The sequence below is a fragment of the Podarcis muralis genome, chromosome Z (assembly GCF_964188315.1).
Source record: "Podarcis muralis chromosome Z, rPodMur119.hap1.1, whole genome shotgun sequence".
NCBI lineage: Eukaryota > Metazoa > Chordata > Lepidosauria > Squamata > Lacertidae > Podarcis > Podarcis muralis.
Window position 1 is genome coordinate 26,361,411 of NC_135673.1, and position 27,513 is coordinate 26,388,923.

General features: G+C 41.8%; 1 protein-coding gene across 2 annotated transcripts in view; it reads left to right on the forward strand.

Annotated features, from left to right (window-relative positions):
• The first annotated feature begins 1,822 nt into the window (after positions 1–1,822).
• Positions 1,823–27,513, forward strand: part of SMARCA1 (SNF2 related chromatin remodeling ATPase 1) — a 55,036-nt gene continuing 29,345 nt past the window's right edge. Inside the window, exons 1-16 of one of the 2 annotated variants that reach the window (XM_028714667.2) lie at positions 1,823–1,843; positions 5,463–5,549; positions 11,380–11,546; positions 13,046–13,146; positions 13,251–13,351; positions 15,038–15,217; positions 15,817–15,972; positions 16,348–16,479; positions 17,736–17,804; positions 18,376–18,485; positions 19,550–19,776; positions 20,599–20,720; positions 21,239–21,391; positions 23,185–23,317; positions 25,949–26,097; positions 26,314–26,433. In XM_028714667.2, the coding sequence (XP_028570500.2) occupies positions 1,838–1,843; positions 5,463–5,549; positions 11,380–11,546; positions 13,046–13,146; positions 13,251–13,351; positions 15,038–15,217; positions 15,817–15,972; positions 16,348–16,479; positions 17,736–17,804; positions 18,376–18,485; positions 19,550–19,776; positions 20,599–20,720; positions 21,239–21,391; positions 23,185–23,317; positions 25,949–26,097; positions 26,314–26,433 (2,013 nt within the window). In that variant the 5' untranslated portion in view covers positions 1,823–1,837. Of the gene's footprint in view, positions 1,844–2,588; positions 2,976–5,462; positions 5,550–11,379; positions 11,547–13,045; positions 13,147–13,250; positions 13,352–15,037; positions 15,218–15,816; positions 15,973–16,347; positions 16,480–17,735; positions 17,805–18,375; positions 18,486–19,549; positions 19,777–20,598; positions 20,721–21,238; positions 21,392–23,184; positions 23,318–25,948; positions 26,098–26,313; positions 26,434–27,513 lie in introns of those variants that run through there. The other variant, XM_028714666.2, reaches the window with a different exon arrangement.

Here is a 27,513-nt window from a genome sequence, read left to right on the forward strand (position 1 = left end):
GCGGGTGGTGCTGTGGGTTAAACCACAGAGCCTAGGACTTGCTGATCAGAAGGTTGGCGGTTCAAATTCCCGCGACGGGGTGCGCTCCCGTTGCTCAGTCCCTGCTCCTGCCAACCTAGCAGTTCAAAAGCACGCCAAAGTGCAAGTAGATAAATAGGTACCGCTCCTGCGGGAAGGTAAATGGCGTTTCCGTGCACTGCTCTGGTTTGCCAGAAGCAGCTTAGTCATGCTGGCCACATGACCCGGAAGCTGTACGCCGGCTCCCTCGGCCAATAAAGCGAGATGAGTGCTGCAAACCCAGAGTCGGTCCCGACTGGATCTCATGGTCAGGGATCCCTTTACTTTTACCTTTATGATAGGATATCCTACATATTTACTTTTACAGTATTTGAAAGCATGTCCCTCCTTTCCTCAGCTGGATCAGGGCATGGAAGCTAATAATGTTTGACTCTTTCTCTTGCACCATTTTCTTGATCTAAATCACTAATGCAAGATCTTGTGACAGCTCCCTTCTGAGGGCAGTGTTATGTACTGAAGTTCTCACCCTGGGCCAGCAGGGGGATACTGTAGATAGTTATGCAAATAAGTGATCGAATGTGACATTCAGTGATTGGATAGTTTTAGAAAATTGTTACAGTTACGTTGTACTGGAGCTTTATATACACAGGCTGACTGAACCCTTCAGTTCAGTTCTGTTCTGGCCTGTGAATAAACAAGAGCTGTTTGAAGAATCGCTGTGTCGTCTGATATGTTCACCCACAACTTAACAGGCAGGCATGACTGGGGCGCCATCAAAAGGAAGGTTTTCAAATGTTAATGTCATGTCATGCACTGCCAACAGAGCTTTCTCAGAGGACGGGGACAAAACTAGGATTATTTAGCTCTGTCTATCATTTCGTCTGACTCTGTCTATTGTTGGAGCTTCTCAACCCTCAGTCCTACCAGTCGTAATGGACTAAGCATTTTTAGTCCTAAACTTTTATCTAGGAGTAAGACCCATTTACTTTTGGGGAGATGTGTACAGGATCACAGAATAAATTGCATTAGTACCTGACCATGTTGAAACCTACACATTAAATGCTTTAAAAATTCAGACAAGTAACAATTTTTTTAAAAATCGATATGTATGGAGTATTGAACTTTCCGCCTGCATGCATCAATAGATATGACACATGCTTTATAGTTGAATACTGTGAAGATTAGTTTTCTGATTTCCTCGCCTGAAGGGTGGTATAGAAATTTAAGTGTTTAAAAAGTTTGTAACGGCAGTTCAAGCTACGTGCTCCTCTTCATTTTTTCCCTATATCTATGGGTTCACCTCGGCAGCGGCAAGGCTTACAGTATCTTGTTTAAGGGCTCAACGTAAGGGAACCAGCCTCGGAAGTCGCCTTTACGCATGCTCACTTCGGTCCTCCCTCCCTCCGTCCCTCCCTCTCCGGGGTCACTCGCGCATGTTCTGTTATGAGCGCTTGGAAAGAGCGGGGAACTGGGAACAGAGCGGTGGGCGGGAATCATAGCTGTCAATTTTCAGATTTGAAAATAAGGGATCAGCAGCCTCACCTGTCCCGGGGACAGTCTACGGGATATCTAGCAATCCGGGACAGCAGCGGGAAGCAGCGGGAAACGGCGCTGGAATAAGGGAATTTCCCGCAAAAAAGGGGAAAGTTGACAGCTATGGGGGGAAATACAAATCTTCTTCGCCAGCATTAGTAATTAATTAATCAGTTTGGTGTTTATGCTAATCGTCAGTATGATAACATCATGATAAGTGTCGGAAGTTTAAAACTAAGGGAGGAAAACAACGAGCATGAGTTAAGACTGTCTGGATAGGGATCGTATGCATGTAAGGCGATGGTGTGGCCATGGTTTGTAGATTCCTTATTAACTTCCCCCTCCCTTACAAACGTCCACTTTTTAAATTGCTAATAGGAAAAAACCCCAACCACCTCTCAACAGATATCTATTGTTGCTTTAGCACCTAAACGCGCTGTAAATGTATAAAAGATAAAGGCAGTCATCATAACAGACAAGAGGAACGTTGGAAGCAACACCTGACTATTAGTATTTATTGTTTTTATAATATACATTACATACATATATGTGCTGTATGAAATCAAAAGACCGGACTGTTCACAAAGAAAAGACAGCTGGTGAAATTCAAATATGGAAATAGGAAGTTTGTGTATGTGTTTTTTGGGGGGTGGTCGAGGGCTGTGGGTAAGCGCTACAGCATCAACAGCGCATCCCTTGCGGGGCATTAGGACCCAGGTGCAATGTCTGCCACCTCCCCCCCCCGTCAGAAAGCCTGGAAAGCTGCTGCCGACCAGTGTAGACAATACTGAGCCAGGTGGACCGTTGGTTTGATTTAAGCAGCTTTCCGCGCTCCTTATGAAAAAAAAATACGGAAAAAAGAAAGCGAGGAAGGAACCTAGAACCAAAAATAAAAAAGCTCAAACTCATGCTATTAATTAACCGGTATTGACTATTAAAAGCGCGACGATGCCGTTGGAAGCAACCTTTAAAATTCTCCCCTGCAGTTTCCCAAAGGGGGAGGAGCCTCCTGTCTCGCGTCACGTGCTCCTCCGAACCATAACAACCACAACCTTGCCTTCCCATTCCCGCGCGCGCGAAGGCGCCCAAGCGTCGTTCTCGCGGTTTCTTGCGATACCCGTCGCTGCCGAGGGAGGGCGGCGGGAGGAAAAGGAGGGGGAGCCAAGGGAGGGGGGCGGGTTTTGAGGGGGTCCCTACCCCGCCCCCCCTCCTGCCCCCACAACTCCTGCTCTACCGACCGGCGGTTGCCGAGACACAAAATGGACGCTGCCGAGGCCGACGTCGTTGTCCCGGTGGCGGCGACAGCACTGACAGCAGCTCCGGCCGCAGCCGCTGCCAGCCCGGGCTGCGAGGAGGTCGAGAAGGAGCCCTCCACCTCGGCCGCTTTCTCTTCCTCCTCACAGGAGCCCGGCGGCCCAGAGGAGGTACGGCGCGGGAAACGGGGAGGAGGAGGACGAGGGCGGCGGCGGCCTCTAGATCGCGCGCCACAATCACCTCAAACCTCTGCGTATGCTCAGAGGAACGCTTTATTTTCATTTTTTAACACCCCACCCAGTGCGCTAAGCTCCGGGGAGCCAGCATACGAAACTGCATCCGGCCTTTTGAGATACCATCACCCCCCCCCCATACCCTCGCGCGCCCATTTCTTTATTTTTCGTTTACACCAAGGCTGCAGAACTAGCGGCCCTCCAGATGTGTCCTCCCCATCAGCCGCCCAGCCAGCATTCCCAAAAAGTGCTCGGGAATGACAGGAGCTGCTGTCCAGCACATCTGGAATGGAGGATCGCTGGTCCTCATCAGCATAGCTGTCAACTTTCAGATTTGAAAATAAGGGATCAGCGGCCTCACCTATCCCAGGGACAGTCTATGGGATATCTAACAATCCGGGATAGCGGGAAACGGCACTGGAATAAGGGAATTTCCCGCAAAAAAAGGGAAGGTTGACAGCTATGCCTCATCAGCCGTTTTACACCCATCGCCATCAGGGACTTGGGAAGGTTTACCATGCTGAGTGCTTGCTTGCCTGTGTAATCTGCTGTTTGATACTTAATGTATGGAAGAAACGCCCTCAGGCGAAGTATATACCCTCCAGACACACGTTTATTCCACTCATGTGGTGTGGGAGGGCAGGAGGGGTTGGCTTTGTGAGGGCTGATGCCAACCCATCATGTGCGGGTTTTATGTGGCTTCCCAGGGGCACCGGGTTGGCTGCTGTAGGAGGCAGGACTAGAGCAAGGGTGAGGGACTTGTGGTTCCCAGCGTGTGTTAGTTATTGCTTGTTGCATTTCTTTCAAGGAGCTAAAGGTGTTGAATGTATTTCTCTCCCCCTGTTTTATCCTCACAACAACCCTGTGAGGTAGGATAGTCTGGGAGTAAGGGACTGGCCCAGTGAACTTCATGGCTGAGGCGGGGATTTGAACCCTGGTTTCCCAGATCTTAGTCCAGCATTCTATATCTGCTATACCATCTTCTCGGCTAATGACAGTGCTGGCTGAAACTGATGGTGTGCAGCAACTTCAGGAGCGTCAAAATTTCCCCATCCTTGGTTTAAGATTCCTTGAAGAGCATCGAAAGTTCCTGGGAGCAGGACTGTGAAGCTCAGTTATGGTGGGAGAACCAAGCAGTCCTCCTTGCAAGTTCTTGACCTTCTCTTGCTTATGCCTAAATGCAATGGCGGCAGCTGTGCACTGAGGCTGTCCACAGGACAGGTTGAGAGCAGGAGTGGGGAAGCTGTGGTCCTCTAGGTGTGTTGGTACTGAAACTCCCATATTCTCTGACTATTGGTTATGCTGCCCAGGCTGATGGGATGTGGAGTTCAACAAAATCTGTAGACCATCAGGTTGTTTATGATTTTTGTTAACCATCCAGAGTGTGTTACAGCAATATAAACAAACAATACCACAATCAGTTAAATAAACACACAATCAGAAGAATAACTAACGTAACCTAAAAACATAAAAAGCCAGGCAGATTCCATATAGTTAAACATTCTTTAGGAGTTTTCATTAGGTGCAGTTACCATCATTGGCCAGTTGCCCAGGTTCTACCTACTTTCTGTCCACTATGGGCACAGAGACCTGAAAAGAACAGATGATCAGTATAGTTTGCTGTCCTTGTATATCCACCTAAACTATAACTCATATTTAAGGTATGATTGTTGGCTTATTGTGGTTCAGCAGGAACAAGCAGCAATACTTGAGCATGTTACAGTTGCTCAAGTTTTGCTCATTCCCAGCCCACCTGTCCATTCCTGCCCACCTGTCAAACTAGCCCAACCCCTGACCTAGAGAGTGATCTAATTTATTTATTTATTTATTTTACTTATATTAAGTAAACAAAGATGAACATTTTGAAACTGGAACGTGTGCCTAATATATTTGTAACTAGTATCCATTCATTGCTGTAAATGATCTTATGGAATGGAAAATGTTCCTTGGGAAAAATAAAGCACTGGAATTTTCCCTGCCCCTGTGTAAGAGCCTAAAGAGCAACTTCAGGCATATCCAGTGCAATTTTGACTTCCCTTTTTCAACAGCCCACATGTCTCCCCTTGTTATACAACCATGTGTTTTTGAAATTTTCCTCAGTTTTAAAAGCAGTGCACAATATGTCACAGGGATGTGTTGCTGTTTGAAAATCTTAAGTTCAGATGCCCATAGGCACAACTACTTGTATCACTCTTTGAATCTTAAGCAATTTATGTGGTATCTGAGTGCAGGAAACTTTTCACAGTGTGGGTGGTGGAGGTATATGCATTGTTTTGAAAGCACAAACAAGTTCTTCCCCTCATTTCAGAAGTCGTATTTTCTTGATTTTTACAGAGGCAATGGGGGGAGGGAGGTGAGTTGAATGGGCAATTTGGTCCTCCATTAGACACACAGTAATTGTAGAATTTGTCATTTTGTTTACAGAGAAATGATCCTCCATTTCAACTAAAGCCCCCTCCAAAGGCATCTAAATCTGAAAAAGATGTTGATCCAGAGTATGAAGAAAAGATGGTAAACTTTCTGATATAGCAGTTTATCTGATAATATATTTGTTACGTTTTTGTTGAGCTTTGGTTGTGGTGAAAAGAGAAGTAAAAATATTAGTATACATAATATTAACTGTTCTAAAATAAAACAGATTGTTTTTCTAGACAGTTTTAGGAAGCTTTAAAGTGCATATATGTAAACATTAAAAAATATTATTTATTCATGATACCATCACAAAACAAATGTTTAACAGTCTGAGAGTAACACAAGGTGACATCATTTGAAATTAACTCAGACCCAAATAAAACTACATCATAAATGAACTTAAAATGCTGAATTTCCCTGGCAGATCACAACATGTGCCCTCCCTTTAAAGTTCCACTTTTAAGTAATATTTCAAGTAAAATAAATAAAAATAATACACTTGTATCTGAATAAAATTAGGATAATTTAACTGATGTTCATATATGCCAGAGTGAAAACAGCAAGCTATAACCCATTCAGGGGATCCTTAATACACCAAATCAATACTAGAACAAGTTTGTGTATGTAGTATGTGCAGCCTGATCCCGTGCATGCTTATGTGGAATTCAGTTTTCCCCTATCTCTGGCTTGCTCCCAAGTAATTGTGTGGTGAAATTTGAGGCATTTGTTTGTATCTTCACATACACATATAATAAAGCTGAGGTGGAGGAGTCTGCTGTTACCCAAAAGAAACATAAGACCCATCTTACTTTACTGCTTTCCATAGATTTTAGCAAATTTATCCCTTCCTACCCTATTTGTAGTATTGGACCCGGTCTGTTGGAAAACTGCTTAAAAGTTACAGAGTGCAATAAGGTAAGCCAATAAAAAGGGCAGGTTTTGGTCCACTTTTCTTTGTGCTCCTTTAAAATTAGATCCCTCTACCCCCATTTTATATGTGAACGGAGTAAGTGTGTGTTACACATAATTGTCTTACATGTCTTTTAAAATCCAAACAACATCATCTATTTGAGGTTCCGTCATTTGGTGTGAGAAGTTTTTACTACTGCTTAAAAAGTAAAAACATTTTCTCATGTCAGTAGCCTTGAGAGAAATCATTGTTTTGATTCTAAAACTGATGCTCAACAAATCTTCTTTTTAATATTCTAGTGATCTTTCCTTAGGATGGTCATACACAAGAGAAGAGTAGACTACTGTACTACTTTTAAAGACTATGTGGAAGATGCAGTTTGTCAGAAAAGTGAGGAAAGTTGCACTTCTGAAATTCTCTCTTCCACACATTAAAAGTATAGAGTAACATTGTCCTCTGTTAGATTGGGTTACTCTCTGTTATTCAAACAGTGACTGTATTTGCATAATCAAATATTAGCTTAATAAGATGAGATAGGAACAAGCTTCATGCACAACCAGTTTGCTCATTCCTTTGCATGAGTGAGTAGAGAAGCCAGGAAGCTACAGTTAACAATAGCTTTCTATTATATCAGAATTGGGAAACTATGGTTAATGTCTTCCAAACAAGCCAGAATATGAAGCCATGATTTCAAGCTGGCTTCCAGATTCTGCTTTGTTTGTATGCCATTAACCATAGTTACCATTCCAGCCTGATTACATTACTTTTGGCAGCACTCAGTGGTTTTGTATTTCAAGCAAATCTGTAATTATGTTTGAAATTTATAGTAGCTTTTCACTATTGCTAGAATGTTTCTTGGTAGAGAAAAAGAAGAGATTTTCCCTTGAGAGGGAAAACCCCTAAAGATGAAGATCACTGTTGACAATAAAATTAAACAATTTGAATAAAATATAAAATAGTATAGTATAGTACAGTATAGAACAGAGATAGCCAGTGTGTTACGCTTCAGATTTTGTGTGGACTGCTGCTACCACCATTCTTGATCACTAGCCATGCAGGCTGGTGTGATGAGAATTGGAGGGCACCATGTTGGCTATTGTGGTATAGAAAGACCTAATGCTTAGGATCTGTCGAGCGAAAGTATAGTACAACGTAAGAAAATATCCATATTAGAAACTCTTATTGATATGAATCTTGCTAAATAAGAATTAGCTCTGAAAGTCTACAGATTCCATTGAAGAGGAAACTGAATGATAACCAACATTTAATCATTCACTTGTTTCAATGAAATTCTGTCAAGAATTAACTTCAGCTGCCCAAGTATGATAACATTATAGCAGCCATCCTGCAGTTTCTCAGAGCTGCTAATGGAATCGGACTTTTCAGTTAGCCAGTATTCAAAATCTGCCTCAAGAACTCCAGTAAGTAAGGAGACAAACATTAAGACAGTCTTCAAGTTAAAAACAGCTGACACCTGTCTGGTTTCCTGGTTCTTTGAAGGAGTTGTGTATTGTTGCTTCCAAGTTTGTAGAAAGATAGTGTGGTTGTAATCTTATACACATTTACTTGGGAGCATTATTTCTAAGTAGACATGTGTAGGATATTATTGTGTGCCTACTACAGAGTGTATGTTATTTTTGGTCTTGAAGAAATTTGTATCTCCCCTTTGCTCATTCTTTAAAACCTTAGCTTCAGCATACTTCCTGAGCAGTGTCTCAAAAAGACAGAAAAGCAAGGGAAGAATTAACCAGAAAATACAGGAAGCTCTTGCTTATTATTCTAAATAGAGCTCTGCTCATTTTTAGTCTGTTCTTTTTCAAATCCTGTGTATGTATGTTAAATGTTTTCCCCCACAAAAGGCCTCAAAGCATCAAGAAATTTTATGCTGTATTATGTTGCCCTCATGTGGTGAAATGTTATGCTATCCTTTTTAGCTTAAATTAAAATAAACTGCTTAGCATTTGTATATACATGCAGGTCCCGCTATCTGAATGTTTGTTGTCCATTTATCCAAATATAAAAAAATATGCCCAAACCCCACTAGATGCATGGCTGATTCAGATAGCTGGAGTTTTCCCATATCTTTGTTTGTTTGTGCTTTGCTGGTTGACTGCAACTATTTTCAGATGGAAAACAGAGGAAGGTGGGGAGAGAGATCGGCCAGAGAGCAGGAGAAATCAGACAGATCAGTTTTTCCTTTCTCTTTTCATTTGCAGGTTGGCTGTAGCCATTTTAGGAAGAAACCATGGCGGGTAGGGAGAGAAATATGGATGTCCCAAGGGTGACTGATCCAAGGTCATTCAGTGGGTTTATGGCTGAATGAGGATTTGAGACCAGATCTTCCCTATTTGTCATAGTCTAGTTTCCAGGCTTTGGTCTCTAGTGGGGGGGACAGAAGCAGCTACAGATAGACTTGTAGAGCTGGATAATGATAAATATTGCTACCATGCTGGAGATGGGAAGCAGAGAAAGTGTGGCTTGTTAGTAGTCACCTAGTGTGTTTGTGACAGAGACAGAATTTGAACTCTGGACTTCTTGGTTCACAGTGTAAGCATGTATACTCCTAAGCATGCTTTTATATATGTTGGCTGGGGCAAGCCAGTCAGATGGGTGGGGTACAAATAAAAAAAATGTTGTTACTCATCTTAATGGGGCTTATTCTTAGGTACCGTATTTTTCGTCCCATAGGATGCTCCGTCCCATAGGACGCACCTAGTTTTTTTGGGGGGAAATAAAGGAAAAAATTCCCCCTTTATTTCCCCCCCAAAACCAGGTTGGGGAAACCAAACCAGGTCGGGGAACAGCGGCATGGCGGCGCTGCGCCTCCCCGCTGTCCCCCGAGCTTGTGGGGCTGGCCGATATCTGCCCGGCGCGAGGGGCGCTCTGCTTCAGGGCACCCGTGCGCCGGACGGCAGGCTGCTATCCGCAGCCTAGGGAGCTCTGCGGGAACTCCCACAGGGCTCCCCACACTGCGGATATCTGCCCGGCGCGAGGGGCGCTCTGCGTCAGGGCACCCCGGGCGGCAGGCTGCTATCGCAGCCTAGGGAGCCCTGCGGGAACTCCCGCGGGCTCCCCAGGCTTGCTGATAGCTTCCTGAAGCCTGGAGAGCGAGAGGGGTCGGTGCGCACCGACCCCTCTTGCTCTCCAAGCTTCAGCGAAAGCCTGTATTTGCCCCATAGGACGCACACAGATTTCCCCTTCATTTTTGGAGGGGAAAAAGTGCGTCCTATAGGGAGAAAAATACGGTAAATGTGTATAGGATTGCAGCTTTATTTTCATACCCACTACAATTCACCAGCTGTTTCTTACTTAGGCCATCCTTACAAAAGAAGAACTGTGTAGCATATGTCATGAAACCATGGGGCTGTTACAGTATGTCACTGGTCCAATGCATGTTGCAGGTCACATTCTGGATCTTGTTTTCTCAACTTGGCAGAAAGGGTAATCTGAAGATGGGGGATATTGACATCAGTTGCTTGTCATGGTCAGATCACTTCCTGTTGAGATCTAGACTTTCAGCACCCTTTCCTCTCTGCAGAGGCAGTGGACCTTTTGGAATGGTCTGCCCTCAGCGGCTAATGGAGCCAGTGGATTTCAAGACAGTTCTGTGGAATATTCTGGCTGATATGAAGGGTGCTCCTGTCTAAGTGCTGGCTGACCTCTGGAACATCTGAATAGATTGGGCTGTTGATATGATCGCTCCTGGGTGCCCTTTCCTGCATCGTAGAGCCATATTGGTTCCCTGGGTGGCACCACTTTGCAGTAGTTCCACTTCTACTTGGATGGGGACTGCTCTTTGGCTCCATGGAACCTTCAGTGTATATGCTGGACTGTTGTCCTGCCTTGATAATGGACTAGATGAGAGCCAACACACTGAAGCTCAATCCAGATAAGAATGAGGCACTCTTAGTGGGTGGTTCCCTAGACAGGATGGATGGAAGGTTGCCTGCTCTTGATGGGGCTGTACTTCCTTGGAAGAAGTGTGTTAGCAACCTGGGGGTACTTCCGGATCTTTTGCTATCGCTTAGGACTCAGGTGGCCTCACGGGTGTGGAGTGCTTTCTATCAGCTTTGGCTGGTAGCCCAGCTGCACCCATAATCTGGACAGTGATAGTCTAACTACTGTTGTCTATGCTTTGGTAACTTCTAGGTTAGATTACTGCAATGTGTTATACGTAGGACTGCCTCTGAAGACAGTTCAGAAACTTTGGCTGGTGCAGAATTCGGTGGCCAGGTTCCTCACAGGGCAAGAGAATTTGAGCATGTTACACCAATCCTGGACTGACTGCATTGGCTGCCAATTAGTTTCCAGGCCCAATTCAAAGTGTTGGTTTTGAACTATGAAGTTTTACATGGCTGAGGATCTCAATACCTCCGGAACTACCTCTTCCCAAAGAACCTACTGGGAACCTGCGATAATCATCAGAGGCCCTTCTTGGTATGCCTCATCCATGAGAGGTCCAAAGGGTGGCAGTATGAGAATGGGTCTTTTCTGCAGTGGCTCTCCCTTTGTGGATGCTCTCTCCAGGGAGGTTCACCTGGTGACTTTATTATACACTTTTAGGTGCCAGGCAAAAACATTCTTCTTCAATCAGACCTTTGGCTGATTAACATCCTCTATCCTTTTAAATGTGTTAATGGGAGGGTGTGTGTTATTGGTTTGTTTATGTTCTTGTTTTTATTATGTAATTTGTGTTTTTATCTTGTATTTTTCTGAGATTTTTCTGAGATCTTCAGGTTTACACTACAGAAGTTGAGAAAATATTGTATTCTTGATTAGGAAGAGTGCAGTTTATATTGTATTTGATATATTATTTTGCTGCCATGCTTGTTTATGAATGGATTCTTGTAAGGCTCTGAGGTATTTAAAAAGTTTCAAAATGTATTTTTGTACTCTGTTGTTTGGTCATTTTACACTGCATTTGCCCACTTTGTGAGGATATTTTCTGAAAAAGTGAAATACAAATGTATAAAATAAAGATAAATGAAATAAATACTGTGTTTGTTGCCTTGAATATAGAAAACAGATCGAGCCAAGAGATTTGAATTCCTGTTGAAGCAGACAGAACTCTTTGCACATTTTATTCAACCTGCGGCGCAGAAATCACCAACATCTCCCCTGAAAGTGAAACTTGGACGACCACGAATAAAAAAGGATGAAAAGCAGAGCTTACTTTCGGCTGGAGAGTATGTCTTTTTAATTTAAATTACTGTTTGATATTAAATGCTATGTGTGTTTAATGTAGTGCATCTTTTATATGCAAACCTGTACAGGTAACTTGCAATTTACATGGGCGTTAATTTCCTGGCCATCAAACATATAAGCAAAATTGCCTAAAGCTAGAACACTCCCGGAAAACCATAAAAACCCTAGAAAACCTAAAAACAGAGTAAGCCATCATGTCAGTGACTGTGACTTTGTGGTACAGCCTCATCTTGCAATGAACCTTTGCCATAATATGCTCCTGGAATGGAAGATGGAAGATGCTCTACTTGAAGCTCCCGGGGTGTCTCCTTGCCCATGGCAACTGGACCACACCTACTATGCAGAACCTGTCTCCTCTTGATTTAGGTTTGCTGCTGGGGCGAGAATCATGGCTCGAGCCTTCATTAAAAGGGGTCCTGTGGTCTAGCTTCTTAGGCTAGGGTGAAGCTGATTAAGATGATAGTTTGGGCTCTGATACCTTTGCTGCAGCCTGCTGCTTCCCCTGCCTGTCCCTGCAGCTTGGCTGCCTCAGGACTGTGTTATTCTCCAGCTCTGTGCTGGACGAATCATGGCTTTTATGCCTGACAAGGGTGGGGTGTGGTTTGAGAGAGTGAAAGTGCCATCTCTTGAAGCTGAGATGGCCAGCAAATTCAGGCATGGGGAGAAGAGAGCCAATGAGGATTTTTTTTTGCCCTTTACTGTTTTGGGATTCTGCACTGCCACAATCCTACTTCCCTTCTTAGGCCCACAAAGGTCTACCCTCTAGTGAGAAGCACCTCTCTCTGGCCAATCCTGGGTTTTTGTTTTCCAGTAGAATTCGAGGTGCAGGGACTTAATAGCGGGAGGATACCCTCTTCAAGTATGAACGTCCTCTGTGGTCATAGATCAGGCCCTGTTGGCCAGATTGAAGCAAACCATGAACTCGCTGGCGTTTGCAATATCTGCCTCATGGCCTTGTTCTTTGCCCTAGTGGAGAGGAGAGAGAAAGCCACTGCTGAGGATGGTTTTTGCTTTGCTGGTCTTGGCATCCGGGAGGTTCCTCAAACCTCCGTGCCTCCTCAGCATGGCTTTGACACATGGCTTGAAGAATTGTCCAAGATAGTTGAATTCAGCAGCTCTAGAGAGGGGGAAAGATGGTAGGCATAATGTCCTGACACTGGTCTAAATTCATCCTCCTTTCCTGTCCCATGTATGAAGAGTAGCCTCAAAAGGAAGTGAAGAGAGAAAAGAAGGGCTACCAAACGTGTGAGGAAATGGCTGATTGAGTAGGCAGGAAGGAACTGGGGCAGGGGCTGTCCCACCCCTTAATGACCATGCTTCATATTCACATAGTCCTTCCTTGTGGAGTGAGTTAGAGGAGCAACTTATTTGAGATTCCTTGCTCTACTACAGGAAAAAAGGCAGGCCTTTTGTGGCATATGAAAAGGTCCTTGTGGAAAGCACATCATAGGTTTGACTAGTTTCTTCATTTTTTCTTCAGTTATCGCCATAGGCGCACAGAGCAAGAGGAGGATGAAGAGCTACTTTCAGAAAGTCGAAAAACCTCAAATGTGTGTATTAGATTTGAGGAATCGCCTTCGTGTGAGTATATTTATTAAAATCTTTTTCCATTTTCTTAAACGAGTTAGGAAATAATAGTATAATCAAGCATATAGATAAAAAGTCACATTTTATGTGCTTTGCAGATGTTAAAGGAGGAACGTTACGAGACTATCAGGTTAGGGGGTTGAACTGGATGATCTCCCTTTACGAAAATGGCGTGAACGGCATTTTGGCAGATGAAATGGTAAAAAGCTTTCTTTTTGGAGTACATCTTTGGGGTGGAAGTGAAGTGTATATCTCTTGGAAGAAGACAATTCTCCAAGCAGAAAAAAATGGTTTTAAATAAAAATGTAATTCTCATTGAAGTCAGTGGCCATAAGCCAGATGTGGACCTCCAGTGATGTCTCCCTTGTCAAATCCTCAAACTACTTTTTAAACTCTCATGAATTTAAAGAACAGTTTTAGATTGGAGTCCACATTTCCTATGCTCTAAGTAATCCAGGTGGTTTTAGTACAACTTTGGGAATAAGTCTCTTCAGCATACTTAGCCCATAATTATTAGCTAATTGGAGAATATTTGGAGTAAGATTTTAAATCCATTGTCTTCAGATATCATACAGCTATTACTAAAAGCAATGGTGTTTCTTATTATCTTTGTGATTCTGATAAGCTATGATTCCTAATAAGCTAGTCAGATGAAATTGGCTAGAAGAATGTGACTCCCTGATGGCATTCATGGAAGAACAAATTTATCCTGTCATATGTCCATGTTAGTCATTTGTGGTGCCTGATTGGGGTGACAGGAAAGAAGAACCAATTGACCCTCAGTTTACTTAAGCTTTCTGTCTGGTTGCCTCTACATGATTGTTGCTTGCCCCAGGTAATGAAAGTAATTAATGGCTGCTAAGATGACAACTATAAATAAATGGTTGCGAACTGTTCCCAACCCTTATTGAAATAAATAGTAAATGTCCCATTCATTTTCTTAGTTGTGAATTGTGCTGCCAGTTAAGGCATAATGATCTTGGTCTAATAAATCATGGTTTATTTGATCAAGAGTGTTGTATTATGAGCACCACAATACATTGCTTTTGGAGTTCGTTAAGCAACACTTTCCCATAACATCTGAACTGGGAAACTGGTTTATTAATCTTGAACTACGGACCAGGATCTGACCATGGTTTCATTTTATTTTTATAGTTCAGGATTAATAAACCAGAGTTTCCTGGTTCAGATGAAATGGGAAACTATGGCTTAACAAACTGCAGAATTAATACTGTTGTGGCATAGAAGACGAGAGAAGGCAGCACAATGCTTGCTGTCTCTGACAAACCATGATGTGTTAGATGAAGATCACTATGTCTTAACTGACGTACTATTGACTGAGCTCATGAAAGATTTCTCATGGGTTCATTGACAGCAGGTCTGTTGAACTTTGGTGGAAATAGAATTCAGTATGGTGACAGAGGAGATAAGTATCACAACTTGCCTGCCATTAGCATTTCCTAGTATTATGTGGGCATTTTCTCTTTGGTATGTAGAAAATTTACTGAACTCAGAGAGTCAAGGAATAACAATTGTGTGTAATTCAAAGAAAAGATGCATAATGCATAGCAGTAGTACAGACTGAGACTCAAATATTCAGTTGTAACATAGCTAAGAGCAAAATGTAATTAAAAAATTCATTCTCTGTAATAATTCATGCATATTGCAGAGGAATGCTTATGAGAAGCTGTAGTTTTATTATCTCAAAACAAACTCAAAACAGAGTTGTAATTTGCATATTGCAATATATTGAAATTATGGCAGATTTCTATTCCATAAATTGTACCATGTTCGTAAACTTTTCTGCTCATTATTATAAATGGAAATCAGTTCAGTGCTGCTAACAATGATGCATAACTTTAAATAATTTTTAATACTATTGTAGGGTCTAGGAAAGACTCTGCAAACAATTGCATTGCTGGGCTATCTGAAACATTACCGAAACATTCCTGGCCCACACATGGTTCTGGTCCCCAAATCGACTTTGCACAACTGGATGAATGAATTTAAACGCTGGGTTCCATCTCTACGTGCCGTTTGTCTCATTGGAGACAAGGATGCCAGGGTAAGTGAGCACTATATAAAGAAGTGACTTGCTTTTCAAGTTGGGAGTGTAATGCCTTTCTGCCATTGCATTTGTATAGCATCATAATTGTGCACAGCAGTTTACAGGTTAAACCATACATCACTAATGTTCTTATTGTTTTACTAAGATTTGTTGTTGTTACTAAGATTTTGTTTTTTAACTTTTTATCAAATTTTGTATGGCTGTGTTGTTTATTCTTGCTAGCCCCCTCAGACTCCGTTTGGAGAAGGGGCGGGATATAAAAGTTTTGTATGTATTAATGAATGACATACTTCATTTTAAGATGCATATGTCACACCAAGGTTCATCTGAGAAGAGGCATTCACTTATCCCTCCCCTCCTTTATTTTTAAATATATATTTGTCATCATTGATTTTTATTTATTTACTGGGGGGTGAGTCATCGTATGAGCCTTTATGGAACTTGATTTCCTCCCCACCTTCCATTTCTTCTTCATTTTTGTGAAATGCTTTCCCCTTATAACTAGTATATGGCTGCAGGAGCAGCTTCCAAATGAGTTAGGTGGCCCTATTCAGCTTACCTATCTAGAAGTGTTTACCATGTTCATTTTTCATTAGGCTGCTTTTATCCGCGATGTTATGATGCCTGGAGAGTGGGATGTGTGTGTTACCTCCTATGAAATGGTAATTAAAGAGAAGTCTGTTTTCAAAAAATTCAACTGGAGGTATCTGGTGATTGATGAAGCCCATCGAATCAAGAATGAAAAATCTAAGGTGAGCCTAAGCTTTATTTCTGTAGATACCTAGAGAAATACTACAGAATACTAGGATAGTGGAAAAATCTGGTAACTCTTGAATGGAAGGATAACTTTTTGTACACTTTGAGAAAATAGGAAGCAATAGGAAGTAAAAAAATAGGAAGTTAAAAAATAATTCCTTTCAGAATGGCAGGCAGGGAAAAAATGAAGAATTTAAAACACTAACTGTTACATCTGAACTATTAATAATGCTTGTAATTATTATCTTAGGTTATGGGAGTTTGGAGCTTCATTTTGAAATACTTTGTATGTACTTTCATTTGTAAAAAATGTATCCTGGAGTATGGTAGTAATGTAGTAGTAACAAGTGCTCTTCTAAAAAATTTCCTAGCTCTCTGAAATTGTTCGAGAGTTCAAGACAACAAATCGGTTGCTATTAACAGGAACTCCCTTACAGAATAATCTTCATGAACTATGGGCATTGCTCAATTTCCTTTTGCCTGATGTCTTCAATTCTGCAGAGGTGAGATTGTACATTATGTTAAAGTCCTATTTTTTGGTTTTGCACACTTTATATGGTAACCTAACTTTTGCCAATAATTTATCTTTTTATCATATTATACAGTGGTGCCTCGCAAGACAAAATTAATCCGTTCCGCGAGTCTCTTCGTCTTGCGGTTTTTTCGTCTTGCGAAGCACGGCTATTAGCGGCTTAGCGGCTATTAGCGGCTTAGCGGCTTTAAGAAAAAGAAAACAAACTCGCAAGAACTCGCAAGACGTTTCGTCTTGCGAAGCAAGCCCATAGGGAAATTCGTCTTGCGGAACGACTCAAAAAACGGAAAACCCTTTCGTCTAGCGAGTTTTTCGTCTTGCGAGGCATTCATCTTGCGAGGCACCACTGTAATGGTTTACATTCTTAAGAGAAGGTAAATGAATAGAGAGGGAAGTTAGGATAAAAATTATGTAGCAGATTCTTAATACAGTGGTACCTCTGGTTGCGAACACAATCCGTTCCGGAGGCCCATTCGCAACATGAAAAGAGTGCAACTCGCAGTGGCGCATCTGCGCACAGGCAGGTTGTAATTTGCTGCTTCTGTGCATGCACGTGACATTTTGCGTTTCTGCGCATGCGCGAGCGGTGAAACCCTGAAGTAACCCTTTCCAGTACTTCCAGGTCGCCGTGGGGCATAACTTGAAAGAATGTAACATGAAGCGGACGTAACATGGGTATGACTGTACTGTTACATAATGAAGTTGCATAATGAGCAACTGAAATGGTCACTGTGGGTAGAGGACATTTTACAGGAGGAGAGGGACTAAATCGTCATTGCATCTTTCAGATGCAAGTATTAGTTTATAGTATTGGTGTATCCGAACTGCATTGTTTCCTATTGACTTAGCTTTTAGTCAGTGTATTCTACACGAGCATTTGAAGGGAGGGGTAGGTGGAACTGCTTTGAGAAGTTGGTTCAGCCACTTTGGGCCACATTTTAAGTGGATCTGCACATTATATGAGACACAGGGATGCTTTTCACAATTTGTAACAACATTTGCTTGTGCCTGTTCACGTACGCCCCCCTGCTAGTGATGCACATCTGTGGCAGAAATATAATAATGTCAGGGCATAGGTATGCTTTACTAGATGTTAAAGAAGGGAAGAACTTGACACAGTGTTTCCAGTGGACAGCTTCGTTTCTAGTTTACTAAAATTTCCCCTTGAGTTTTGAAAGTACAAACACAGTAACAACAAACCCAGTAACAACAACATAATTTTTACAGGACTTTGATTCATGGTTTGACACTAAAAATTGCCTTGGTGATCAAAAACTTGTAGAGAGACTTCACGCGGTAAGTATGGCAATTCTGCTTTCTGAAATAAATTAAATTTATTTCCATTGTATTGTACGAATAGTATATGATTCTTAGTGTAACATCTTAATGTACATTTCTGAGAAATGAAGGCTATGTGTTGTGTAGATTGTGATGTGATATAAGACAGAATTTGTGGAATTCTGGTGAGGCAGTCATTTGTTTACTACTTATTAACATAACTATTTATGTGTGCCTTTGTGTCTTTTCCCAATAGAAGCAAAGCATCCAGTTATTTATACTATACACTCAGTAAATGTATTTAGAATGAGGCGCATCTTGAAACTTTCCTTTCACAATTTGTGATACCAAGGTCTTTAGGAGATACATTCTGTATAAGGGGGTCCTAGTTGCTCCTGTTTGTCCTAGAAACACCATGAGAAATGGTCATGTATTCTGCATGCTCTCCCACCTCAAGTAGCCTCAAAAAATTAGGTTTAGGAAAAGGCACCATAAGAGCAGTATAAGAAGTCTAGGACATTGGCAAAACAAATACTTGAAATGCTGACTTGTAGCAATGTGTAAAATGTGTTGATGTGTTGATTTTTAGGTTTTGAAGCCATTTTTGTTACGGCGTATAAAAGCTGAGGTGGAGAAGAGCTTGCCTCCTAAAAAAGAAGTAAAAATTTATCTAGGACTCAGCAAAATGCAGAGGGAATGGTAAGATTCTTTTGTAAAATTTAATTTAAAATCAGTCTATTATACTGGCCTAACATAGTAACAATAACATATTAACAGTAAAGACCCGCTTCAAACCTACATATGATTTAAGCTACACATTCATTAAATTGCCTTGGGCAAGCTACCACATCTCAGTCCCAACCCCGCACCTTAGTCTGTAATAGAGAAATAATAGTACTGACCTACGTTACAGTACTATAATAAATATTACTGAGACAATGTATGTGAAGCACTTTGTACACTTGAAATGTACTATATACATGCTAAGTATTATAATCCATACAGGTATCTATGTAGATGAAAAATAAAACCAATTCCCTATGTTCTGTCTGTGTTTTATACTGTGAGCTGTCACCTCAGAGAAACAGAAGACAGAAACTTGGTTTCAGGATGAGATGAAGCAAGGCCATTCTACATGGTGTGAACCTTAGGTATAAAAACAATTTTTCCTCAGTTCCAACATGGAGCTAAGGAAATTCGTATACAGAGAAAGAGTGGAATGGTGTCAGAGATGCAGTCCCTCCCTGTAAGCCAGGAATTAGCTTGTGGGTGTGTGATGAAGGAGGCAGCGTATCTCTTGGCTACCACTTTAATATCCAGATTCAGTAGCTTTGGGGCAGGATGTTGTGTTTGAGCTAAGCTGGACATGGGTATTTGTGTTTCACTATGGTCGTGTAGCAGGGCTTCCTGCCCATGCTTGGCCCATGGTAGCACTTCAGGATAAACTCAGCTGGGGGCTTCAGAAAGTGCAGAAACTTGTCCCATTGTTTCCTATCTTTCTCCTAGTCTGTGCTTGGAGTGGCCTCCCTGTCCCCAACCACTGTCAAATCTGATGTGTGTGCAGCTAGTGCTAATGAATCTTTGTTAGAATCATATTTTGCAGAAAAATAAAATAATATTAGAGACACAAACCACATTTAAATAAATGCCAGTTGCCACTGTGTAAATGTGTAAAGCATTGGGATTTAGATGCCTTCATATTTGTATGCTTTCATACGTCCAAGGACAAAGAGTTGTTTTTAAATTGTCCAATAACCTTTTAGGTACACCAAGATCCTAATGAAAGATATTGATATCTTAAATTCGGCTGGAAAAATGGATAAGATGCGGCTGTTGAACATTCTGATGCAGCTGCGGAAGTGCTGTAATCACCCATACCTCTTTGATGGTGCCGAGCCTGGCCCACCCTATACCACTGATACTCATCTTGTGACCAACAGTGGCAAAATGGTTGCTCTGGATAAATTACTATCAAAACTCAAAGAGCAGGGTAAGAAGGGCTTGTTATGAGTCACTGTTTATTTAGAAATGTATTTAGTCATTGTGGCATGACCAAGAAAACAGACCCCCGGGTGAAACTATGAGGGAAAGAAATTTTAAGGTTCTCTGGTGGATCCCACTGAATGAAAAGGGGCAAATGGGATGCATTTCTGGATGCAACCTAGATGGGAAAAAACCTGGGGTCAACTGGGGAATAGTGCAGATTTAGTTCCCACTGCAGGTGGGTCTATGAATTTATCCCTTTTAATTCATCCATCTATTCATATGGCAAAGAATACAGTGCCTAAAAATGGGGACCTTAAAGTAATGTATTGGGAACAAACCCTGCCATTCCTCTTGTAGAAGACCTGGCCTTCAGCAGGGCAGCCCAAGGTGATGTGCAATATGTCTGTGTTCTGCAGAGGCACATATTGCACCTACCCAGGGTTCCACACCTTAGCCAAATAGATGTGTACAAAGTGGTATTTTAAATGGACGAAAAGTAGTGGGTTGAGAATTATCAGGATCCAAAATTGAGAAGGCCAGTTGTTACTGCTGTAGACCTTTGGGGTGGAATTCCTGAGACTAGGGAGATACCAGTGAAGCAGAAGACATCAGATTGGAATGGGGAAAGCCAGTTTTTAGTATGAGGAAGGGACTTACGAACTGAGAGAAAGTTATAGAGGGGAAGGAGCAGTACCAGAAGCTGTAGAAGAAAGGATAGAGTAAAATGGAGAGACAGTGTACGGGACAGAGAACATACTTTTATTTCATATAAGTGTAAGTTCAGCAGTGTGATGAATTGTAGTCTTATAACTTATTTGTCTCTCAGGTTCCAGAGTTCTCATTTTTAGCCAAATGACCCGTCTGCTGGATATACTGGAAGATTATTGTATGTGGCGGGGCTATGAGTATTGTCGATTAGATGGGCAAACACCGCACGAAGAGAGAGAGGTGAGAAGGATTTATGTAGCTCATTGGATTTTCATTCCATTCTATCCTGGAGGCATGTTGGAGCCTTGACAGTAGCTGTCCAGTTGCTCTTATAAGGTGGCTAGTCATTTCTCTGTTGGCATTTAAGCTTCCCTGAGTGCTATCTTGCTAAATAAGGATTTCTTTTATGGCATGCCTTATAAACAGGGATTGATCTAGGGTTATTAAATGGTCCTTTGAGTTTCTTTCATATCATTCAGTCTTCTAATTTGTGTTTAAACAGTCAAGTGAAAGATGCATTTACACAGTACCTGTGAGGAATAAGCATCTAGAAGGTTATCTGTGATTCATTGGTTCAGGGGGCCTTGTGGTACTAGTGAAGTTGAAGGAAATTATTTTGATTCACGGTGATCTTACTTTGTCCATATTTAGCCCAACAGCTTTTCCAGGGAAAATAAGCAACTTATGCAATTTTAATACCCCGTAAACAAGTTATTTTCATGAAATCCCTGCAATTTTAAATTGTTTTCCCTTTATAGGAAGCAATAGACACCTTTAATGCTCCCAACAGCAGAAAGTTTATTTTTATGCTGAGTACAAGAGCTGGAGGCCTGGGGATTAATTTAGCAACAGCTGATGTTGTTATCCTCTACGACTCTGACTGGAACCCACAAGTCGATCTACAAGCAATGGTGAGTACTCTTGGAATGTCTCATGCAAAGCCAGAGCTTCTACTGTAGTAACAACAGGATAGTTAGAACTGATAGGCTGTGCCTGTGGAGCTGAGAGGCAGGCTTGGAGCAATCTTTCAGAGAGCCAAGAGCCTAGGAAGCTGGCTTTGGCTTGCTTCATGTGTAATAAAAAACAGGTGTGGATGAATATAAGAGGAAGGGGGAGCACCTGGGCCTATCTTTCATAATACCAAATAATACCAAATCATACACAAGGACCCTCCCTTCAGTCCATCTCTAGAGAAAAATAAATGGGCACTTTACTGTCACTTTTCCAAAGGCCAGAGGACACCAAATATTTTCAGAGCCTTGTGAACTCTCCTTAGAATACAAAGGTAGTTAGATAACCATGTAGTCTAGAACACAGGGACAATTTTAGTGAGAAATTCAGTAAAATCACTTTGAAGTCAGCTGTCAGTGTATGGAAAGGGGAAAGGAAGAAAAAGTAGGGGAAGGGAAACACATTTAAAATCAAATCAAAATCAGTCTAGCTTAGCTTGCTGCATTTTACCTGCTGGAGTAGAGTCTTGGTTTTCAGAGCTTGTGCAAAATTCCTTGCAGGAAAGAGATTCTGAGAGTGTAAGAGCATCTTTGGTCACCTGCTTGGATGTTTCCAAGGTGACTAAAAACTGGGTGATTCTTCACATATTTATGGGAGTGAGATTGGTAAAAGCTGACCCTTTACTGGAAGCAGACTATAGTTTTGCCCAGTGGTAAGGGAGGCCTTAAAGAGACTGAGTCCATGTCCTTAATGATTCTAGACTTCAGTTACAAAAAAATAATTAGACTAGTTGACTAGTGTGAAAAAGGGATTAGCTGTCTATTCACCAGGATAACTGTTTATTCAGGAGTTTAAGGGTGAAGGGGTCAAATGTCACATGCATAAAGTGATGCTACTAGTCTGCATCTCAATATAGGGGTCTGTCAAATGCTAATAGGAAGAACATAGGTACACGTAGAAGTGCCAGTGCAGTGCAGCACATTGTCACACTGATGCATTTGGGCATAGCCACATTGCACAGACCCGAAAGAGAACAGTTAACAGAATATTTCTGAATATGGATAATGTAGCAGTTGCTAGGCCTTTGTTGACTAGGAAATCCTTTAAAATAAAAATAAAAATTGGTTATCTATATTCACTTTTCTGCTTTTTTTTAAGTACTAAGGCTGTTGTATTTCCTCTAAAATCATAACAAAATAACAAATAAATAATTAAATATTAAAACAGAAGCACATAGAAGCCAATCATTTGGGAGAACTAAAACACTATTAACAATCTGAGATAGTGATGGGGAACATGTTGGCCATCAGCACCCATCAGCTTCTGCCAGGATGTGGGACTATGGGTGTTGCAGCCCAGTAAATATCTTTTGGAAGGCTACCTGTTTCCCATGCTTCAGCTAAGCTGAAGACCTGCTGAAAAAGCAAAAGTTTAAAGGTGGTATCTCATTCTGTTAAAGAAAAAAATATTGCAAATGGCTTGCCCCAATTCAAGTCTTGGTGCAGCTGCCGCCGTTAAAATGAATTGAGAAAAAGAGAAAACAGAATAACAAGCTGCTTATGTTAATACATGCCAGCTTTGAAGGACTTCTGAAAATAGGGTAAACAATTAAAATAAACAACAATGAAAAATATTTTCATTTGTGCTAACCTTAATAATTACAGGGCAGTGTGTGGTTTTTTTCTTTTGTCAGAATTTCAATTACAGATGTGCCAGGATGCTTTTATTTAAATTTGCTATTTTTGTGATTTAGGATCGAGCACATCGTATTGGTCAAAAGAAGCGAGTTCGAGTATTCCGACTTATCACAGACAACACTGTTGAAGAGAGAATTGTAGAGAGAGCTGAGATAAAACTGAGGCTAGACTCAATAGTTATACAGCAAGGTACTGCATAATATTTAACTGTTAGTGGCTAAATAGTCGCTCACCTGGGGCTCCGGGTGGGCGGCATTTGCCGCATGGCACGGCCGCGGCTGGTCCAGGGAGCTTGTCACCTTCCTACATGGGCGGGGGAGGGGATGGTCACCTGGTGCCCCCCCTCCAGCTGCAATGGACCTCCAGGTAGGGGTGGTCAGTGCCTGCAAGGCCCGTCAAGGGGAAGAGCATGGGTGCTGAGCCCAACCTGCCCCTGGCTTATTTAAGGGAGCGGCCAGGTGCAGGCCACCCTCTTTGTAGATCGACATAGGATTTTCCCACCCGCTCAGACTGTTAAGGGATTGTCCATTGGGGAAAACGGGCAAGTTGACATATGGAGCTTGCTATGGCTTATGCGGTTGCCATATTCGGGGATAGGGAGGAATTTTCTCCTACAAACGAATTGGCCAGCTTCCAGGTTTTTGCCTACCTCATAGCATCCGTCACAACTTTGGTGGATAAGGCATTGGGTGAGTTCTTTGTTTCAAGGGAACCCTGTTAGAGGGGCCCAAGAGGAGTGACTGTCTGGGAGTCCAGAGGGAGAGAAATGGGCCAATTCAACTCTCCCAATGGCGGCCTGTGCAGTGTCATGGCACCCAATCCATGTTGGGGGCGACTTAGCAGCACAAGGTCGACCCCACTGAGGCTGCCTGTTGCTGGATACATGCCCATTGCCAGAGCCAAACCTACTCCTTTCCTGTAATCAATAAAGTTGTGGCATAATTCAACTCAATACCCGTCTCCTGTGTCCATTCTGGAGGCCCTCCCTGCACCGGCCGCGGTCATCATGTGCCTGGGGCGGCAAATGTTTGTCATGAAAAGGAATAGATAGTTAGATAGATATTCTAGTAGAGTGTTTTGCAATTCACCTAGGAAACCCAGCTTTTAAATTTTTTTGCTGGGCAAGCCGCTATCTGATCACCTCTGTTTCGTGTCATAAAAAAGAGTCACAGTGCCAGTTGTCATCCCACACACAATTATTTTGGAGAGATGAGTGAGTTGTTATACAAACAAAAAGCAATTATTTAAGATAAAACCAGGCTCTTTTGTAGCAAGGATATTTCAGCATAGATAATTATTGACCACTCTCTACTCATTCACACAGAAGACCCTCAAAACCAACAGGCCTTTTATGGTCTAAACATTGACTTAATGTTAGCAAAGATTAATTTTGTAAAGCAGATTAGAACTTAGCTTTCAGCTGGTGAAAGCTCTATTGAAGTAGTTGAAACTTTGTGACTATGAAACATTATGTAGGTCAGGCATCCCATTTGTTATGAAGTTTTTTTAAAAAAGAAATAAAATATATAAATGCTGGGTGGGCAACATAAAACTCATAAGCCATACATAAGCTCAAGGGATTTTTCTGCAGTCTGCAACATCTTTGTTAGAATGTCAGCTTTTGGATGCTCTAGGCACTTAAGGATTCCAGGGGGATGTTCTAAAAATACTGTGTGAAATAATTGGGATTGGAAACAAAAAATGGTTGTAAAAGAAGACTATTTTCTTTGCTCAACATCTCTTCTGATTTTGAAGTCCTAAAGATTTTCAAAGCCTGTCTCATATTTTTCACATATGAACCAGAATATTGCACAATAAATGCTTTTGTCCACAAATGTTAGTTGAATGGCCACTGTGGTCATAAAAATATCTAAGTTATGTTAATGTAATACAGCTGAAGCTCAGCATCCTTCTATCTTACATTTCTGATGTGCCCCTCAATGCCAAACAAGTAGGCTATGCTTTCCAAATATGTTATGTTCCTTAGCAGTGACAGCGAGGCAGAGGTGGCAAACCTTTGGCCCATGGACCAGTCTTGGCTTGCCACAGAGTCCAGTTTGGCTCATGAAGCCATCTTCCCCAGACTGCACCACCCCCATCAGCTGGTGTAACTGGGGTGGGAGGAAAGGATTTAATCCTGCATTGGCTGCATGCCTATTCCTATCATCTGATGAACAAGGATTAAAGTACATTGCAAAAGCCCTGTTTGAAGCAGCTTGTGCTTCAAAAGTCAGTGGATGGGCAGTGACAGCAGTGAGGTAGGCGAGCACCTGCCCTGCTGCCGCTGCCCATTCACTTGCTTAAAGAAGAAGTGCCTCAAACAGGACACTTCTGTTTCAAGAGGCTGAAATGGGAGTGTAGGGGCTGTTTTAAAGCCTTTGTAAATCTCCCCATGTTTCCCTTTTAAACCTCAAATTGGCCAGGCTTGTAGGAGGAATGTTGCAAAGCCGCACAAGAGATTTTGTCAGGTAAGCATCCACACCCACTGGTCAAATTTGGCCTGTTAGGCTAATCCTTATAAGTTTCTGACCCATGGAGCCAAAAAATTCTCCATCTCTGTAGTAAGAAAAAATGTTCAAGAGTTAGTTTGATGAATCTATAAAATGGCATTAGTTTAATGTGATGCTTACTTTAGCTCATTACCTACACCTATAGAAATTATTTTTAAAACTTATGCATTTTTGGGTTGTAAATCATGTATTAGGATTCATTCTTACCCCTCTGCCTTACTACAGGTTCTAACTGGAGTCCCTTTATAACTCTGGTATGAAAAAGCTGAGATGTTTTGCATTAAAACTGTGACTTTGTTTCCTGTGTCAGGGAGACTTATTGATCAGCAGTCTAATAAACTGGCAAAAGATGAAATGCTACAGATGATCCGACATGGAGCAACACATGTATTTGCTTCCAAGGACAGTGAACTGACTGATGAAGATATTACCACTATTTTAGAAAGAGGTGAAAAAAAGGTGAGAGGATTTGGATGGTTCTGTATGTTACCATTACTTTCATTGTTGCTCATCTTCTGTCTCTATAAAAATCATCTGCTTTGAATTAAGAAAAAAGAATCAAGTCTGTCTGATTTAGCTATTCGAGTATCTTATCAAATCAGTTTTTATGTTTTATTGATGAAAAAAGGGTTTTCTAAAGATTAACTTCATTTTATTTTTGGTGGCCTGCTTTAGACAGCTGAAATGAATGAGCGTTTGCAAAAAATGGGTGAGAGCTCTCTCCGAAACTTCACTATGGACACAGAAATGAGTTTGTACAATTTTGAAGGTGAAGATTATAGAGGAAAACAAAAGGTACCTTTCTGCTGTACTGATAAGTATAAATGTGTTTGCATTGTACTGTTACCATATTTTTCGCCCCATAGGGCGCACCGGCCCATAGGGTGCACCTAGTTTTTTGGGGGGAAAATAAATTTAAAAAAAATTATTTCCCCCCCAGGTGTGGGGCTGGGGCGGGGGAAGCCTGAGCTTCCCCCGACCCCAGCCCCCAGAACAGGCTGCTATCTGCAAGCCTAGGGAGCCCGTCGCGCCGTCGCGCCGGGCTCCCACAGCTTGCGGAGAGCTTCCTGAAGCCTGGAGAGCGAGAGGGGTCGGTGCACACCGACCCCTCTCGCTCTCCAAGCTTCAGCGAAAGCCTGCATTCGCCCCATAGGACACACACACATTTTTGGAGGGGAAAAAATGCGTCCTATAGGGCGAAAAATACGGTAAGTGAATAAAGTTCCACTTCAAAAAGGTTAACAACAAACACTCCTAATATTCAGAGCAGGTTATGTAGGGAAGATGTAGGATTTCAATGTACTCCCCCCCCCCCCCTTTGATTCACTTTACCTATAGCACTTTGTAGGGGCATTAACCAGGCTTAGAGTATATCTATCAAAAAGAAAGAGTCCTGAGAACACATCTTTCTTTTGATGCCTGGAATTTGAACATTCAGAGAAAACAAATGAAGCTTGCTGTAACAAGACATAATTGTATGTTTCACATTAGAAAACTAATTCAGTTCACTTACCTGTTTTGAAGGAGTCCATAATAATGTAAAATGTATTCAGCATGAACACTGTAGAACTGTTGCATATGCAGAGGAAAAAATACTGTAAGACAGAAGTTAAAAGGATATGTAGGCATATTGAGAGGCCTCTGTTCAGAAAGATACTGGAATGGGATTCTGTCCATAATGTGAGGGAATAATAACTGAAGAAAAGAAATGAATGAAAGCAATCTATCACTGTACGAAATGGGACAATAAAGCTATAAGAGCAGCAGTTTATTTCATGGTAGATTCTTTTAAGAGCCTACAAATAAATGCAGACCTTGGATTGGAAGATTCCGTTAAAGGAAAGAACTGCTAGTTTTCTTAAGTGAAGTGAAAGA